The 17,902-nt window shown below is 35.2% G+C and overlaps 1 protein-coding gene across 6 annotated transcripts in view; it reads left to right on the forward strand.

Moving 5' to 3' along the window:
- The window catches only part of MARCHF1 (membrane associated ring-CH-type finger 1), a 250,495-nt gene that overhangs the window by 178,788 nt on the left and 53,805 nt on the right, over positions 1–17,902 (forward strand). For all 6 annotated transcript variants that reach the window (XM_074866556.1, XM_074866554.1, XM_074866555.1 and 3 more), the window contains one exon: positions 17,408–17,458. In XM_074866556.1, coding sequence (XP_074722657.1) covers positions 17,408–17,458 — 51 coding nt within the window. The remainder of the gene's footprint in view (positions 1–17,407; positions 17,459–17,902) is intronic.

A 17,902-nucleotide genomic window follows, 5' to 3' on the forward strand; every position in this document is an offset into this window, starting at 1 on the left:
TCTGGCCAGGAAGTAATCTTTAATGTGTTCCCCCTGAATGAACGTACTGCAAGTATGTTTGGTCACTTTTTGATCCTCTGTAAGCTTTCAAAAATTTCTGGTGTGCTTATTAAAGATTAGCCACTTACAGTATTTGCTTTGTTCTAAACCTATTGCCAGCTAGTTTGATTTGATGCTCTCTTGTTCTTGTACTTGTAGACTGGAAAATAATTTTCTATTTTCCATTATGATTTTGTGACCCTCTATCATATTTCAACTCAGTTGTCCCTCTTCTAGTTTGAATGGTTATATTTTATTTAGTTGTTTCTTGTGCAGAGACCATACAAATTTTCCAGCAGACTTCTCACTCTTCATGTGTTTGGGGGAAAAAGAAGATTACTGTGAAAGTTTATGCCTTTGAGAAATTGTTGCTCATTGACTCTTTTTTTTTTTTTTTTGGCCCATATTTTTCACATATAATCACCCAGAGGATATATTTCTTCATATTTTCATCACATGAACACAACTGCAGCTTTTTGTAAAATTTCTTCACAACATTCAGTTCTCTTGATCAGTACATTCATTTTTTTCAGCACTAGAGGGTACTGGATTCAATGTGAAAATTTACCCAAGAGTCTCAAGTTTTGAAGTCTGGAACAATACACAGATGTTAAGGCAAGAAAAAATGTCTAGCTGCTGCTTGAGCCAAGATGCACAATTTCACCTTGAAGAATTTGCTCCAATGGGTTATAGATGAATGTCAGTCATTTTCATTTGGATTAATTTTACTGTTAATTTCTCTGCAAATTTGAGTAGACATATGTACAATCTAGATTGATAATACTTTTTTGTTATATCTGAGTTTGACTTGTCAGTGCTAAACAGAATATGAAGTGCTGCAGAGACAGTCAGACCTGGGTAGGACACCCATTGCTCAACAATTATTCTATCAGCTAAATACAAAGAAAGGCCTCAGAAAGGAATTTTTGCTTGTCTTGGTTAGCTTAATTGATAAACTGTCTCACAGGAAGTTTATAGCCATAATAGAGGAAAGAAGACAGATGGTCAGTGGTTAATAACAAAATAATTTTTCATGGTGGCCAAGATGAATTTGCAAAGGTGTGGCAAAGACAAAGAACCTTTGGGAGGAAAGTGCTTTTTTTTTTTTTTTTTTTTTTTGGCTACCCTAAGTATGCAAAAAACTGTATAGAGGATTTTCTATACAGTGGTTGTTACAGCAGAGCTGGCAGTTTACAATACATTACAAATGCATACTTAGTAAACTAGTGATTCACCAGCTAGTGTTCATTTGACAGGCATGATTGTTGACATAATTAATTCGTTGAAATAAATAACTCTGAAAAATGCTGCCTTTTTGTGGTGGTTCTGGTTTGTGTCATTTCCATCATGAAAAATATCATGAGCCATTTATTATATTTCTCATTATGTCCTTTTTATGCTTTTTAAAGTGTGTGAGAGTAAAAGAGGAAAGGAAACTACCCTTAATTTACCAGGTTTTTTTAGTTGCCAAATATACAAGCTTGTTGCCATGGAGATCAGTGCACAACTCGGATGCCTGACTCTGTTGGTAAAGGGAGCACCTTGTTGGATTATTGGGTGAATGTTTGACTATATTAAATAACTAAATAAACTACAGGGATTACAACACATTTCTTTTTGGATGCAAGGGATGTTACTGATATGCCAACATCTACTCCCAGATTCCAGTAAGTACATGTAAGAGGCATACAGCTTTTCATTGCTCCTGTTTCATGTCATGTTTTCTTAGTACCACAAAAGAACCAATTTTAGCCCTTGGAGAAGTGCACTGTAAAACTGAACTGAAGAGCTAATATAAATATGAACTCAAAGAAGCTGTATGTCCTGTGGCACTTACAGAGCAGGAATTTAGCTTGCAGTGAAATGCAGAAGTGATTTGAAGTGGTGTAAAAGTATCATTTCTTTTTATGTTTAAAGTGGAAGAATAGATTCTTGCTACTGACTGAGCATCTCAGAGACAGGATGGGGTTTTCTTCCTTGCATCTTTTAGATCCTGTAGCTGGTGCTGATTTTTGCAGTAAGAGAACTGAGGGACAGACAGCCAGACTCTTTTAAGGTTTTTTAACTGGAAGAGTCCCGTAATGTTTCTGCAGTTATGAGCTAATCTCACTTTTTCTCTTCTTACATTGTGGAGATTCTTACTGAGCAGCTCATATACAGACCTGAGAAGGGAAGAAAATCCAGCTGTGCTACTTCCTTCCAGTTAATTGCAGAGGCCAATTACTTGCACCACAAGAAAATATCATAGTGAGAGAGTGGCTCCAGGGATATAATGTTGTCAGCTGTAGGAAGGAGAGCTGGGACATTTACATGACTCCTCTCCCACACGCATCTCCTTATATAAGGAGCTATTATACTTTGCCTTATAGATACTTTACATCACAGAGGCTTAACATATTTTATCTGTGTAACACTTAATCTTCTGGTTTTTATCTGGGCCTTCTGAGCATATTTTAATCCAATTTCCCTGGGAAGCATGATGTAGGGAAGAAAGTGATCTCACTTCGTATTAACTATGAGTAGTGCGGGCTGAGAGAATTTGGATGGCTGAGCTGGTTCATGTTCACAGGGACTGTAGCTGTGACTGTCTTTTGCATACGCTAGGAAGGGGAGGGGACTTTCACTGTCCTTTCCAACTAGACTATGTGTGCACTGATTTTAAAAGTGAAATCATATCAAAGCTGTTGTTATTGGGGATTATATTTTCATCTTTTATTACCAGTAAAATTTCTCCATCTAATCAGATTATGAGGTTGTATTCCTCATCCTGCTAATTGGCACCATATTCAGAAGTTCTGTCAGTTTGTCCTTATCTTCCCTCCTCTGTCTCTAATGTGGATGAGTAAGCTGTTATGTACAGTAGTGCTTGGCTGTATGACAGTTCAGTAGTTTTAGCACATCTATTCTCTTTGAATGCAAAAGGTTAATTTCATTTCATTGTAGATTAAATCTGGCTTCTGACCTTTACAACTGGAAAAACAGATAGAATCATCGTTTAATTAACCTCCCAACCAGGATACATATTTGAAATTTACTCAAGAAACCATATGTTTTAAATATTACTGGGAGCCACATAGGAATAGTGGATCATTAATATCTGGAAACATTAGAATTGTCCAGAATTAGCTGAAAGGAAGAGTTTATTACTGAAGTGGTGAAGCATACAGTTGAGCTTGGAAAGAACTAAGGTCAACCAAAATTGGAATATTGAAATTACATCTTCATACTTTGTCTTTATTGTGAAATGGGAACAGCAAAGAAGATACTGAAATCATCTACTTCTCTGTTGACGTTTTCCCTAACCTGTCCTTCTTCAGCTCACTATGGTGGTGTTGCATGGCCTTTCCAAGCTAAAAAAAAAAAAAAAAAAGTTTGTGGAATTGGATTGTGTGCTATTTTAAGGGAACCTAAGCTCTGGAAGCAAGTAAAAAAAAAAAAGAAAATTTAATCCCTTTATGTTGTCTTTGCTTGATCACTCAGCTTTTGTAATCAGTTAAGTGCTTAATAAAAAAATCAGGACTGAAAATTGAATCCTTAATCCTTTCTCTGAGGCTTTTCTTTGTAATAATTTCTTCTCTAGTATCTCAGATTGTAAAAGCCCTGTTCCGCTTGTTTATAGCAATAATTGGCAAGAGTACTGTTTCTGTATGAGGGAAAAAAATTCAGTTGGAACTAAAGATGGTTTTTCAGATCTAAGAAAGAATCACCTGAATACCATCTGCATTTTTATAGCTGTATAAGCCAATGTTTGCGAGAGTTGGGAGACCTGGTTCCCAAGAATCGGAAAGATAATGTGTTGCTGAGGGTGTTCTATGAGCATCATATTGCAAAGTGTGGACTGCTACCTGAGATGAATGGTCCAGATCTTCAGTGGACCTGGTTCCAGTTGACACTGCATCAGTCACCAGGTAAATACCTTCTTCAGGTACAAGTGGCAGAATATTGTTTATTTTCTTAAAATAGTATAACTGTACTTCAAGTCCTTTACAACATGGACTGCTGGAAATCTGGAAGTGCACCAAAGACTAAAAATCTAGAACATTTATCACATTGAAGACCTACTGTACTGAAATGAGAGAAAGTATCTATTTAGAAAATGACAATAATGATTTGTGTGTAATGTTATTTCATACTACACATTGTGACTAAGCAAAACAGGATTCCTTGCTGAGAAAGCACAGAAAAGAATAGAATAGAATCACACATTGTTGCTCGCAGTAATGGAAAAAATGCAAAGTGTAAGGTATTAACTGATATCGAAGACAGTAATTAAAATGTTTCATGAATAAGAGACTAGACAACTTCAGTGGTGCTTTTAACAACTAGAGCCTTTGAAGACACATAGAATATTGTGTGCAAATACTCAAGTCGATTACAGTGTCAGGATGTTACTCCCAACACATTAGTCTAAATTCTATGCAGTAATTAACAGATATTAATAAAATAAATATAGTCTATTCTATATTCTGGCAAGTAGGTATTTATAGCTACTCTGGGAAAGTTTGAATTATTGTCTGTCCTAATTATGCCAAGGACATTTTTTATTAGGCATGAAGGTCTAAGGAGGAATTAACAACGGCCTACAATGTCTTTGCATTATAGCTAATCAGGTATCTTGGCAGAGCTGCTTCTTATATTTCAGTTTTATTTTTCTATTCATTGATTTATTAGTCACATCTGGAATCAGAAATTGTGCTCTCAACAGTAAAATCTTCCCTTGCCTAAACTAGGGTAGCATTTTCTCTTCTCCAGGACCGTCTCCTCATTATCTGTTTTCCCCAAACCACTTCCTTATTTCCCCCTCGCTGTTCCTCTTTCCATCCAAGAGATTTGTTATAACACAAAATCTGCTAAGAAGGAGTAGTCAGTAAATGGTGTGCAGTACATGTCCATCTCTCAAGACATCTTTCAGACTGAATACGTAGGCCATGTCTGTCTGGGAATAAAGGACCTGTCATGAATATGTGTGACTTGCTGGGCAAGTCTGCTAAGAAATAGGTGTATACTGTGTTCCACACTTCTTTTTATTTGCATTACTTAAAGTGTAAAATAGGATCAAGTCTTAGCCTTTTAATTAAATATTAGGGTAGCTATAAAGAAAAAACAAAAAACCTTTTGTGTAACAGTTTCCCTCCATCCCCTGACTGAATAAATGAATATATAAAAATAGGTAGGCTTGTGAGTTCTAAGAATAAGCTCAATTTAATTGTAATTTCTACAGCGTCCTTTCTCTAATGATTATACTGAATATTTCAGAAAGCTGGAAAAAAAAAAAAAAAAAAAATTGTGGCCTGGATCCTGAACCTTGCTGTTTTAAAATATTCCAGATGTAACTGAAGTAAGGATCTAGTCTTTGTCATGAAAGCTCTTCAAAGGATTGGACTAAATGATACATTTCTATGTTTGTGCAGTAATATACTACTATTAATTTATGAGAAGACTCAGTAACTTTAGAGAAACAAATCAGACAAAGCTTACCTGTAAACAAAAATGATTGTTTCTGTAATAAAGATCAGTGATAGCATATATGAAAACTTCACAGTAGGAAAGTTTGTATTAACTTAGTGGTAGATCCCATCGTTTATGAAGTATGGTGGTCACTGGATCAAAGTACAGAGAAGTAAGATTTGAATTAACTTCAATGTTAGTTCTAAAGTAGAGAAGTGGCTGTAGATGCATATTTTAACTTGAACCTCCAAATTTTCTACACCTTTTAGTGTGAATAAATATATCACTCCATGAACTTCATATAGAGCTTTGTTGAAAAGAATTTTTATAGGAATTTTGTTATTCAGGCACTAAAGTTTATATGCTGCTTTGATATTTAAAGGGGCAGGAGTTACAATGTTCAAATTTATGTTGAAAATTACAAACTACCTAATGACTAAACTAATGGGTAGCTAATTAAATTAAACTATAAGTCCCAAACTGTTTAATTATTTATTAACCTCAGTTAATCTAGCATTAAGATGAATTTTGGGATTTCCAGAAGAGGTAGGAAAGATGCTGATGAATGTGTCTGTGGAAACTATACATATCTTGGATTCAACTGGCATAATATTCCTTCATGTCCTTATATTTGTTATTTTTTCAGCTTGGGATTATAAAATTTCAGACATGCTAAGCCCATAGCACTAAGAGTTATGGGCCTTTGAATTTGGGCCTGCTGGTACCAGAATTAAATTATTCAGCTGATTTCTGATTTTTCAGCTGCATCTGGCAGTAGCAGCCCTGACCACCAGGATTCAACATAAATTCTCTTAATCCTACTCTTATCTAACGTCAGTATTTTCTGTGAGCTCTACTATTTTGCTTATGCACATGGAGATCCTTGAGATACAGCTTTGCTGCATATCAGAAGCCAGGCATATAATCAAACAGTGTTGTTCTTTGTCTAGTTCTGTTTCCATTATTTTTTAGTTAGCACTATTAGCTCTTCCGATTTGTAGTCAAGAACTTACTTATTTATAGTTTTGCTCCTATTCTTGTTGAAGTTGGAGAACAGTGGGTTTAGGCTGAATAATGAATCAAATTGGCCAATGAAAGGTGGCACCTGTACTTTAAAAGATTTGAATGCTTGGCTATCCTTTAGAGGACTGGGGGAAATGCTATTTCCTTTTATTTTCCCTTTTACTTCGAGGAGTTTGAGTTAAAGGGACACTGAAGACATAAAACTTGTAATCAGATAAAAGGTATAAAAATGGTGATATTTGACCATACAGCACATAATCAAGTAATGTTTTATAGCTCTGTTGTAATTGATGCACTTTGACTTTGTGTATTTAATTAATCTTTTGTCCTTTGATAAATATTTGGCTGTTAGACAAGTGCTTGGCCACCCAGAGTCTTTTATCTCTGGCACTAATTGACTGGAATCCAGCAGGTCACAATAACTGGCAGACAACAAAGTGACCTCTGATATTCTGGCTTCTGAAACAAGTTACTTTATGAAATATAGTCATATAGTCATACTTAAAGAGAAAACTGAACGTATATCATGCTATGAATTAAAAAATGCATTACACGGTCCACAGACCGTGTCTACTTACTTGTAAAAAAATTCCTGTCCTTACAACTATTTGCTGAAATTTGTATAGTGACCACCAAGAGTGTTCTTACAAGAGAGAATCATTGCAGAGACCAGATTTTTGGGGAAACATCCTGAAAGATGAGGAAAGGATGTCACTCCTAAGAAAAAAATAAAGAGCATTCAGACTGATAATTGAACAAACATTGATTGAAGTTCAACATGGTAATGAAAAGACCAAGTCATCTTTTCAGACTCACTGAGAGTCTTATGGAAAAGCAAAGTTTCATTATGTACTGGGTGCTTTGAAAAATAAATATAGTGTCTAGTGTACTAAAGTTCTATCATGCTATACAAGATAGAACGAAAAAACAGATTTTTACTGATCAGGGATGGAAATGCTTAAATACAGTATCTATAAATGATACTAATGTGTAAATGATAGAACCATTTGATTTAGGAGTGCTGCAGTGAAATTTCTTGTGTTGCATAATAGAAGAGATACAAAATGATAATTTGATGCCATAGTGAGGAGGATTCTATTTCACTTTCTTGCTCCGTGGGGAGGGTAACACAGTGTGAAAATAAGTGATAATTAGAACTTGGTTTATTTCATATTTGAAACAAAGAGATATACAATGACATATATGTGTAACACCTATGTACAAGTAATAAACTAAAGCTGAACTGACAGTCATACATTAGTGAAACAGATTGACAAAGTAAAGCCTGCAGACTGATGCATTTGTATTTTACAGGAAAAAAAAAAAAAAAAAAAGAAAAAAGAAAGAAATTGGTGTTTGTCTTCCTTTTCTATAGCTGAGTAATGCCAAGAAAAAAGGTATGAAAATAACATTTGTAATTTTCCAAGGTAAGGTATCTTTATGAACAACACCCAAACACAAAATCTCCCATAGCATGTCTCCACTAATAAATGAATGCAAATCAAGTGTTAGTGCAATCATGCAGGTTGTTTTTAATTGCCAGGTAATTTAGACATTAGCAACCAAGAAGCAGAACGTGGTTTTGGCATGTGGAAATCTATCACAAATCATATTGCTACCAGTTATAACTAAAGTGCTCTGATTAATGTAGTGAGGTGGCAGAAATTAAACAGGCTGTAGTTAGACATTGATACAATAATAATAAAAAGCACTGTATTTTGCTGAAGTATCTTGGCAAATAGCAGTGGGAAACAAAAACATTAGTAAGATGTTTGTAGACCAAGATTTGTTTCTAAATGTAACAAGTAAATCTTCTATAGACACTGTGTCAGAGACGTTAGAGCCTTGTACTGAGTGTCAATATGCACACGGTTCTCTGGTGAGAAACTAACAGTAATTAATTAATGCAATTACTCTCCCTCCCTGTAGGTTACTCTTTTGACTCTAAAGAACTAGCGCTTTTAAATGCTTGTATGAATAGGGAAAATTTTACTTTTTATGTGATTCCATATTTTGACACAACAGGGAAAACATTTTCCCATGTTTATTTTTCATTCCATCTCTTTTCCTTTATATTTGCCTTTTTCTGGTTTTATTTATTTATTTTTGTAATATTTTATTGAGCTGTAATTAATATTCTCTCTTTACATTTTTTCATTTAATTCCATTTGTGAATAGTATTCCATCCGTCTTGATCATACCAAGGTATGTCATTAGAGTACAGACTAGCAGCATGTTGGGTTTTAAATTATAGTCTTCCTATGCTTTTTCCCTGTGACTTTTTAATAAGAAGGTAATGGCAGGTTTCACTTGTGCAGTATCTATCTTTGCAGCTTTTAATTCTTAAGTGTGGTCAGCTTTGGATAAAGACAGGTATCACTTGTATCTTGTTAGAAAAGTGCTACTAGGAACTGTCATTTTGGCAGCCTTTTTTCTTTTTTTTTCTTTTTCCCCCCTCAAGGTATAAACTGAAGAGCAAAGGCAGCTAATTACAGTAGATTTTTCATGCAGTGTTATGCTTGATGCTTGGTGTTCAGCAAACAGTTCCTGAGTTAACAAGGTCGGATACTATTTTAGATGTGTGGTTTTGCATACTAAGAGTGATTTAGAATACCTAGTCAGAGAGAGCAACCTTGGATTAAATGCTTGTGATTTTTCTTAAGGTCAAAGTAAATTAAAGGGTAAATGAAACCCGGTTAGTTTGAAAAAATAATCCTGACATTGTCAGTCAGCTGGTGAATTCAGTAGGTGAAACTAGGAGTGTATGGAAATTTCACATCTACCTAAAAAATGAAACCAGTCATGTGAAATTATGCTTTGTTAGAGTATGTTAACCTAGAGACTGGTCAGGATATTGGTGTCCATAGTTTCTGATAGATAGTGTCATTTGGAAATGAGCGGGGTGATATAACACTGGTTTATTTTTGAAAAGAGCAGGGCCATGAACCTCTCTGCCAGTAGGTATAATCTGCTGTATTACTCTAGATCCACTGGCACCAGGCTATTGCCATACAACCACGTACTGCTTGTTGCATAAGTCTATCCTGAGCAACATACACGTTTCAACTCCTAGTAGAGGTAAGTGGAGAGATTTATCAAAAATGTGATGCATTGTATTGAACAATGCAAGACAGTGGTACTTCTTATTCACACTTGTTTCTATGAATCCCCTCAATTCTCTTTGGTATTTTAATAATTTGATACTTTGGACATAGAAACATATCATACTTCAAGTCAGGGTGTGATAGCATCTTGTCTGCTTCAAATATACCTTCCAAAGTATGTTCTATTGCTGCAGGATATGTATGCAATTTGTGATTTTTTTGATACACTGGAACTTCATAAAACAACTTACATTGGAAGCTTCCCTTGTGGTACCTTGTTCAACCTTGAGTCACGTGGGGCTGGGGCTGGATTGTTGCACTGCATTTTGTTGACTTGGATGAAGAAGTATATAATCGGCAGCAGGAAAATGTGGAAGACAGTTCTTAGATCAGTTTAAAATTTGTTCAGGTTCTTTTCTTGTGTTCAGTGAGGGAAGGGATGTGATCTCCTTCAGCTTCTGAACTGAATCAAATGGCTCCTCTTGGTCTGCAGGTGCAGAAGGAAATTAGAGCCACTTCCAACCCTGAGATTCTGGTTATCTTAATTGCAGTAGGAAGAAGTTCACTTTGCTCCTAGAAACCAGGAGGTGCTAATGAGCAAGACCCTTTGACTGCTGTGTATGGATTCTTTGTTGTAAGACTCTTGCTCACCCACCTTCTGAAATCCCAGCCTTTTTTATTTTCAGTTTTGTTCCTTTAACCTCTTTCTCATTAGTAGTAGGCATTACCAGAAATAATTTTCCAATAAAAGCTATGGCTAGCTTCTTACCTCACGATCAGTCAAGGGCAGCTGTGTGACATACATTGTCTGTTTACTGCTTTGTGTTGAACTTCTTTCCAACTTCATTGTTATTTTGTTTGTAATTTTGCCAAGGATTTCTAGGAAGTTTTCACTTTTGCTAAGTATGCTACAACAAAGTTAAATCTGGCTCTTTACGTGAGCTGTTAAAGAAATTGCACTTATATCAGGTGTTTAGTATGTGCTGTTTCTGACTGTATTCTTTGCATGTGCCTGTGTTGTGTTTCAGGGTTGGTTCAGTGCTGGATTTTTTTTTTAATGTAATGGTGTATTTATTCCCATTTTTAAAACAGTTTTGACCTTGTACATCTGTGCAGTACAGAGAAAGTAACCGAATGTTATAGCATGGAAGTTGTTCATGTAATTGCAGGTAGAAGCATCGCTGTGAAACCCTTATATTGTAACAGCAAGCATGCTATTGACTCATCTTGGCCTGTGATGGAAATTGCTCTGAGCCTCATTAAATTGTAATTAGTGTTTTCAACTCAAAAGGATGTTGGATCAGATTCTGGTATATTTATCATGCTTGTTAGCAGCTTATGCTAAAGAAAAGCTGCTACACTGAGTCCAGTGAGACTGATGTGGAGTAAGATAGTGTAAGATACAAGAGTAAGGGAACCTAGCCCACTAGAGATACCAGTGCAAGAAGCAGCTATAGGTAACACGGTGCTATGGCTGTGCCATGCAGTTGGCGGCATTGTAGATTTCTGTTCAGAGGAAAAAATGTTTAACTCCAAACCTTATTGCAGTGAAAGTACCAATGTGTGATTTTTATGGTCTTGTGCGCTGCAGATCTGGCCACAAAGATATCTTAGGTGCAAAATAAGTAACAGGGCATATGACAAGTAAAGCACTTGCACATTATTCTTGTGTAAGGTTACCCAACAGCCCACTAATAGGGATGTTCCTTGATCATTGCTAGGTACTCTTCTACCCACATATAAATATGGAAAATATGCAATTTCCAGGGTAATAAAACTAACTTCTTTATGCCACACTAGACTGTGTAATCTGTTTCCATAGATGACAGTCAGAATGGTGTTTGAAATGCTTCAGCATCCTCAGAAGCTTTGTTTGTGATAATCAGTTGGTTTTGCACAGCTCTACTTTACAATAGAGACCTTCAGTCTGTTTAGATTTACCTTCTCCACAGGATTTTTGCCTAGTGACCTTATAGGCCATGTGACATGAATGTTGATCTTCTTAGTGAAGCTAAAATTTACTAGAATGGCAAGTTATTTTTTTATAAAGAAGGGACATAAATTTTCTTACATTTTCAAATACAAACTTAACTACCAATAACTTTATATTTGGTAATTTAGTGGTATGATTCATTTATAAGAACAGTTATATGGCTAGTTGTTGAATATTTGACAGTATGAAAAAAATAGATACATGTAACAGCACAGAAAATAATTCCATGAATAATAAAAGATAACTGTCAATTCATGATGAGCTGCTTTCTCAGTATTATTTTAGGACTAAAATCTGCTTTGAGTTCCTTCCAGGACTGAAATTCCTCACATCAAAGCTGTTTAGAAATTGCCAGTTATTCTGAAAGTTGTCAGGATGCTATCACCAGTAACTGATTTCCCTCTGCCTCTCCTTCCCATAGAGAAAAGGTTGTCCAAGTCCAAACTGGCCAAGAGTCAGTTTGTATGCTTTATCAGTAGTAACATTGTCATTATCTTCTTGGTGTAGTCATAAATAAATATGTATATACTTGCATTTGTTTTAATAATTTAGACCCTAACACGAGAAGCTGTGAAATAGTTCTTGAATAATGTAACAATAGCCCCACTGTGGGAGACAGTGTTATCCTGTCTCTGGCCATGCTCAGTAGCAGATAACTAGGAAAAGAGTGAATACATTTACATATCTATACATATAAATACATTCATAGATAGATAGTTATATCCATTTAGAAGTTTTATTTTTTTATATATATGTGATAGAGTACATGTGAATAATATAAACATTACATATTATACTATATGCATTTTGTTGATATTTTTATTAATATTCTTATTTATAATTCATTATTATTTTAATTAACGGTTGCATCTGCATCACAGTCTTTAGTATTCCCAGCAGACTTTTCTTCTGCGAGTTCTTTGGTATTGAAAACATTCTGTGTTCCACAGTAAAATTATGCATGATGCTCAGTAATTACACAGTGTGTTTATGTCTTAGTTAATTATGGACATTGGAGTTTTTGTTTATCAGTTAAAGCAAATGTTGCCTGTTTTGTGATTTTGTCTTTCCATTTTCATGCTAGGGTATTGAAATAAATATATCGAGATCACACATAATTTTAATAATTCCTGCTCTTTAGATTTCCAGCGACTGACATTGCTTGTTGAGTTCATCTGCATATCTGATAGCTCAGGTTGTAGAGTGAAAGCAAATTCTGCTGCTACTCAAGATTCCAGAAGTCAAAAGCTGCTGAAAGGAGGCTCTTGGGCAGATGCAGTGAGGGACTACTAGGTGGAAAGGGACTTTAGGCAGGCAAACCCACGTCTGTGTTGCTTGTGCTTACATTTAGGAGGCATTTGTTTTTGTGATATGTTGTGATATGACTTCTAGAAGAAAATCTGTTACAGTCACGTATAGAACTTGTAAGCCCAAGGACTGTGTGCAGATGTGTGAAGCAGCATGTTGTACCACTGGAATGCAAAGGTTAGAACCCAGAGAAAAGAAAACAAAGCTGAAGTATTTTGTGCAAAGGGTTTTTTGGGGGGGTGGGTTGGGTGTATGTGTGTGACAGAAGTTGTTGTTTAAGATTCTCCTGTGAATTGAGATACTGTGATTTGGTCTTGATGCTATTGTGCTCTCTTCAGAGAGATGAAGTGCAATCTGTTAGCAAGCTGCCTGGGTCAGCCTGAGTGATGCTCAGAGCCAGAGCAGAGCAAGGGACAGCTAAAGGAAAGAAACCAGACAAATGGATTAGTTAGTTTAAAAAACACTTTGCTACCCAGCAAGAATTAAAATTGTTAAATGTGTATATGAATATTTAGTGTGAGTCAGAAAGCAGCCATCTAATCTACCACTTTCCTCTTTAGAATGAGATCCTGAACTGTTCACAGCAGCATTTTAGCAATTTGTTATTACTACCCTGTTTCTCTACCCAGCCAGAGTTTTGTTCTCTTGCTTTAATAAAAAATCTGTTTGTCAGCAATGTAAGTCACATTTGCAAGTTGGGAAAAACTGTATCTTTATGCATCAGAAAGTTTAATGGGCTTAAATTTAAGCTGGTTACTGCAAATAATATCAGTTCAAGAGCCCAGTTCTGTGAAGAAATGAAATTTTAGGAGATGGTTTACTGTCACAAAAAGAGAGATTTTGCAATTATTTTATTTTTAATTATTTTAATTCCTTATTACACACAGAGTTGTTTGCTTGGTATGATGAGGCGGGACAGGTGCATATAACATTCCTCCCAAAGCAGTTTTATGAACATGTCATAATCTGAAATTTCATGGCATTATTTCTCCTTTGTCTTCCTCCCAGAATTTATATTGAAGGATGAGTTGCATTTTCAATGATATCCTTGTACATGATCTTGGTAAAACTGAATTCTTAGGAAATTTACAAACACAGCCTGATTTTTCTTGATATTCCAGTGGAATAGCTACAGGAACTGGTTTCTGTGCTATCACAGTTTTGAAGAGATACCTGATGAGTGTTTGCAGGATGTAACAGAAGACAGAAGAGATGAGATATTGGTGGTACAGGATGTCTGGAAATACGGAGCAGCATTTCAGTGTGGACTGCATAATACAACATACAACCCAAAAGCTCATACCTATCATGGCCAGGAGGAGTATTGTTTAGCTGTTTTGTTGACTGGAGGAAAAGACAGTTTGAGAATTTTAGCAAGAGATCCCTCTGAATATTTTGTTTTTATTTTGCTCAAGGGCCAAAATTCTGTATATGTAAATTTAGAAAAATCATTAAGGGAGATCAAGAACCCTCGTTACAGGCATTAAATAATTCCTGCTGAGAAGGTTTAACTCTAAAAGGTGAATGCTACTTCCTTTGAAATAATCTGATTAGAATCACAGAATCATCAAGGTTGGAAAGGACCTTGAAGATCATCTAGTCCAACTGTTAACCTAACACTGACAGTTCCCAACTACACCATATCCTTAAGCATCATGTCAACCCTACTCTTAAACACCTCCAGGGACATGATAAGATATTTCCTTGATGTACAAAAATATGTATAGATGCTTGAACATATATTTCTTTGGATATAACCTTTCAAATGTAAATTAATATTGAATGTGTGGGAAAAAATCTTTTTACTAGTGTTTAGCAAGCTTGTAGGAAAAATGTTCTTCAATAAAGATACTTTCTCTTACAGTAAGAAAAGGAATTAGTTATTCTTAACAATGTGAGTACTTTGTAAACATAAACCATTAAAATAAAAGCACACAGACATTCTTTAAGGACACATTTCAAAAGAGATTTTGCCATAACTCTTCTATTCTGTTTTTTCTCTGCATGAACAGCTATTCAAGTTCAATGTGAACCTGAATGAAGAATTCTATCTTCAATTTCTGTATGGTTATTTAGTGCAACATTTTGTGTTTTATTTATATGCTCTTCAGAATAAATCACCATGAAATACCTGAACTTGGACATTATGATTAAATTTATTTATTTATTTTTCCCAAAGCTGTAGAGCCAGCACTCTTTCTCTCAACTTAAAGCCATTCATGAGGTAGTCCTTTGCAGAGTGTAAATGGTAGCAGTTTTCAGTTAGTCAGGAGTTTGTTGTAACTAAACTGGAGGAGATATGTGCCATAGTGAAGAATGGATCATGTAAAAAGCCTAGAGAGCTGTAGTCAGGAAACAGATTTTGAAAATGAATCTTGGAAGACAGATTGTTAAAAGAAAGGGAGTTAGAGTTGCAGAGTTCACTACACCATCAGAAAATACAATATATTTCTTTAGTCCAAGTGATGGAGGATAAAGGTTGCATGCTTTTAGCAGGAAGTTTCTCAGCTATGATCCCCATTCATAATTTCTAACCACAAAAGGGGAATTAATTTCATGGGTCCATAACCGCTATTATTTTGAGGTCAAAGCAGAGCTTCTCTGAACATTGACCCAGAATATCCAAAGTGTATTTTCTATGGATATAAATAAAGATACTCAAAACTGTATATATTTAATGTTGTCTAGAAAGGATAAGCAATTATTAATTTATTACCAAAGCTATAGTAGATAATATATCACAGAAGTAATATTTGAATCACAGAATACTTCAGGTCAGAAGGAATCATCGGGTTCACTTCCCTGTTCAAAGCGGGGCCAACCTCAAGGACAAGATGTAATAAATGAGTGCATAACTTGAAGAATTATTTTTTTAAATTCTTCCTAAAAAAAGAAGAAACTGACACACAAACCTGAAGGTGGTTAAGTGCTGAGAATTAGCTGGTGTGGTAGAATAAAATGGAGAGTGATGTATAGTCAGGGAGTTCACTGATGCTGGTTTTTTGAGGGCAAAAGTCCATTGTGTTACTTTAGCGCTAGTGAAGACAAAGTAAAAAGAGAGATAGTTCAGTATATTAGTATTTGCAGTGCAAACAATTGATCATGCTGGGGGATGGAACAAAAACATAAGCTACCTACAGTCTGAAGGAAGAGAGATACAGTAGGTATATGAAACAAGTGTGTTTGGAACTATTTTTCATAGGGATGTTTTTACTGGGGTTCAGATCTAGGCAGCTTTTTTAATATAAAAATGGCAAAAAAAAAATGCCTAAGGGTTTTTTTTGTTCATTTTTGCCATTGCAAAACTGTTCTGTGCTACAAATTATTGGGTCAGTACTAATTTCTAGACTAGACGTGTGCATTAATGGAGCATGAAATTTAGCCTTTTTTAACTGAGCTTCTGTATTTTTTTGTAGTTCTTTAAATGAAGGATGAGGAGACGTGGGTCATAGTCAAGTTGAAAGCCTTTTATAGACATGTAGGCATGAAATTATTAATGTATGTGTCTGCCACAGTGATGCATGCATTGCAAATTAAGCTGCACAGGTGGAAGGTCTACTTTGGGGTTTGTCCCCCCTGTTCCCCCGAGTAGATTATCTAACAAACTTGCACAAATGGTATCTAGTTCAACCCCTTCTACATAAAAATCAATCTTGTTTATATGAACATTTCACCTGAGTGTTTGAACCTATATTCTCAGTGTTGAGAAAAATATGACCTCCTTAAGATATGTGCATTTACTAAGGGGATGAGCACTGTTTCTGAAATATCTTTTACCTTTTCAGTGTAAATGAAGCTGAATCTATTGCTGTGGGAGTGTAAATACTGAACAGATTATTGAACCACTGTTTCACTTCCTCCTTTGGATTACCAGAAAAAAAAAAATGTGCTATAGAAATGTAGCTATTCAACGTATACTTTATTAATGGATTTCAGCCTGTGGTTTTCGTTTGTGTGTATGTATTTTTTGCATGAGTGAGAGGGGATGGAGGGGTAGGTGTTAAATTGAACTACATCTATGACTGGTTACAATTTGTTCTCAGAACATGTCTGGCCAGGAAGTCATCTAGTACTGTTTTAGTTTTCCTGAAAGGATGAATTCAACTTTTTGAGCAGGGATGTGTCTGGTGTAACTAGGTAGATTTTATTATCTGTCATGAAACATTCCTCTTATACAAGACTACCAGTTTTCATGAGAAGCTGTGATGATATATTAATCTTCCACTCTAAATGTTAAAAAAACCTGCAAAATAAACCAACAGTAATTAAGTGCTAACATTAATTTCTTACAGAACATTTTTCCAACTTTTACTGATGTAATTTGCATGAATATTGTAATGGTTTATTTGTTGAGCATCTTCCATTGTACAGTCAGTAGTCAAACTGAAGAAAAATAGAGGAAGAGAAACTATGCACTCACAATCGCAACTCCTTGTTAGGTAGAATTTGAATGACATCATAACTTTTTTAATCTTTTAATTTTGATTTCCAGAATGATAAATCCCCAGGGCGTTCCACAAGTCGATCAAGTAACATTTCAAAGGTATGTGAAATGTATTTTGTATGTATAGAATTTAAAGAAAACTAAGTTTATCAAATATAATACAGTACTTTACTCCATTTAGCCATATATGCATATTCTGATGTTTTCTTTATAAACATCAGATTTTAAGTTTTATGGTTACCATGTAAAATCTGTCTTATAGTATAAATATACAGTTAGTCATTACTGTAATAGATGTAATAATAATAAGTAAACAACAGCTGCATTTTTTTCACCCGCTTTCCACAACTGCTTAATGTTACGTTAACACTTTGGCTTAAGATAGAATTATTGCTTGATTTTTCTTCCCTTGCCCTACCTAAATATTAACAGATGTAATGTGTAAAGCTATGAATGTGTCATCATTTCGGACTGAACTCTGAATTCCTTCTACAGGGATTCATGGTTCACTGAAGTCAAGACACTATATCTAGATGCTTTTTA

This window comes from Strix uralensis, chromosome 4, assembly GCF_047716275.1.
Source record: "Strix uralensis isolate ZFMK-TIS-50842 chromosome 4, bStrUra1, whole genome shotgun sequence".
In the NCBI taxonomy this organism is placed as follows: Eukaryota; Metazoa; Chordata; class Aves; order Strigiformes; family Strigidae; genus Strix; species Strix uralensis.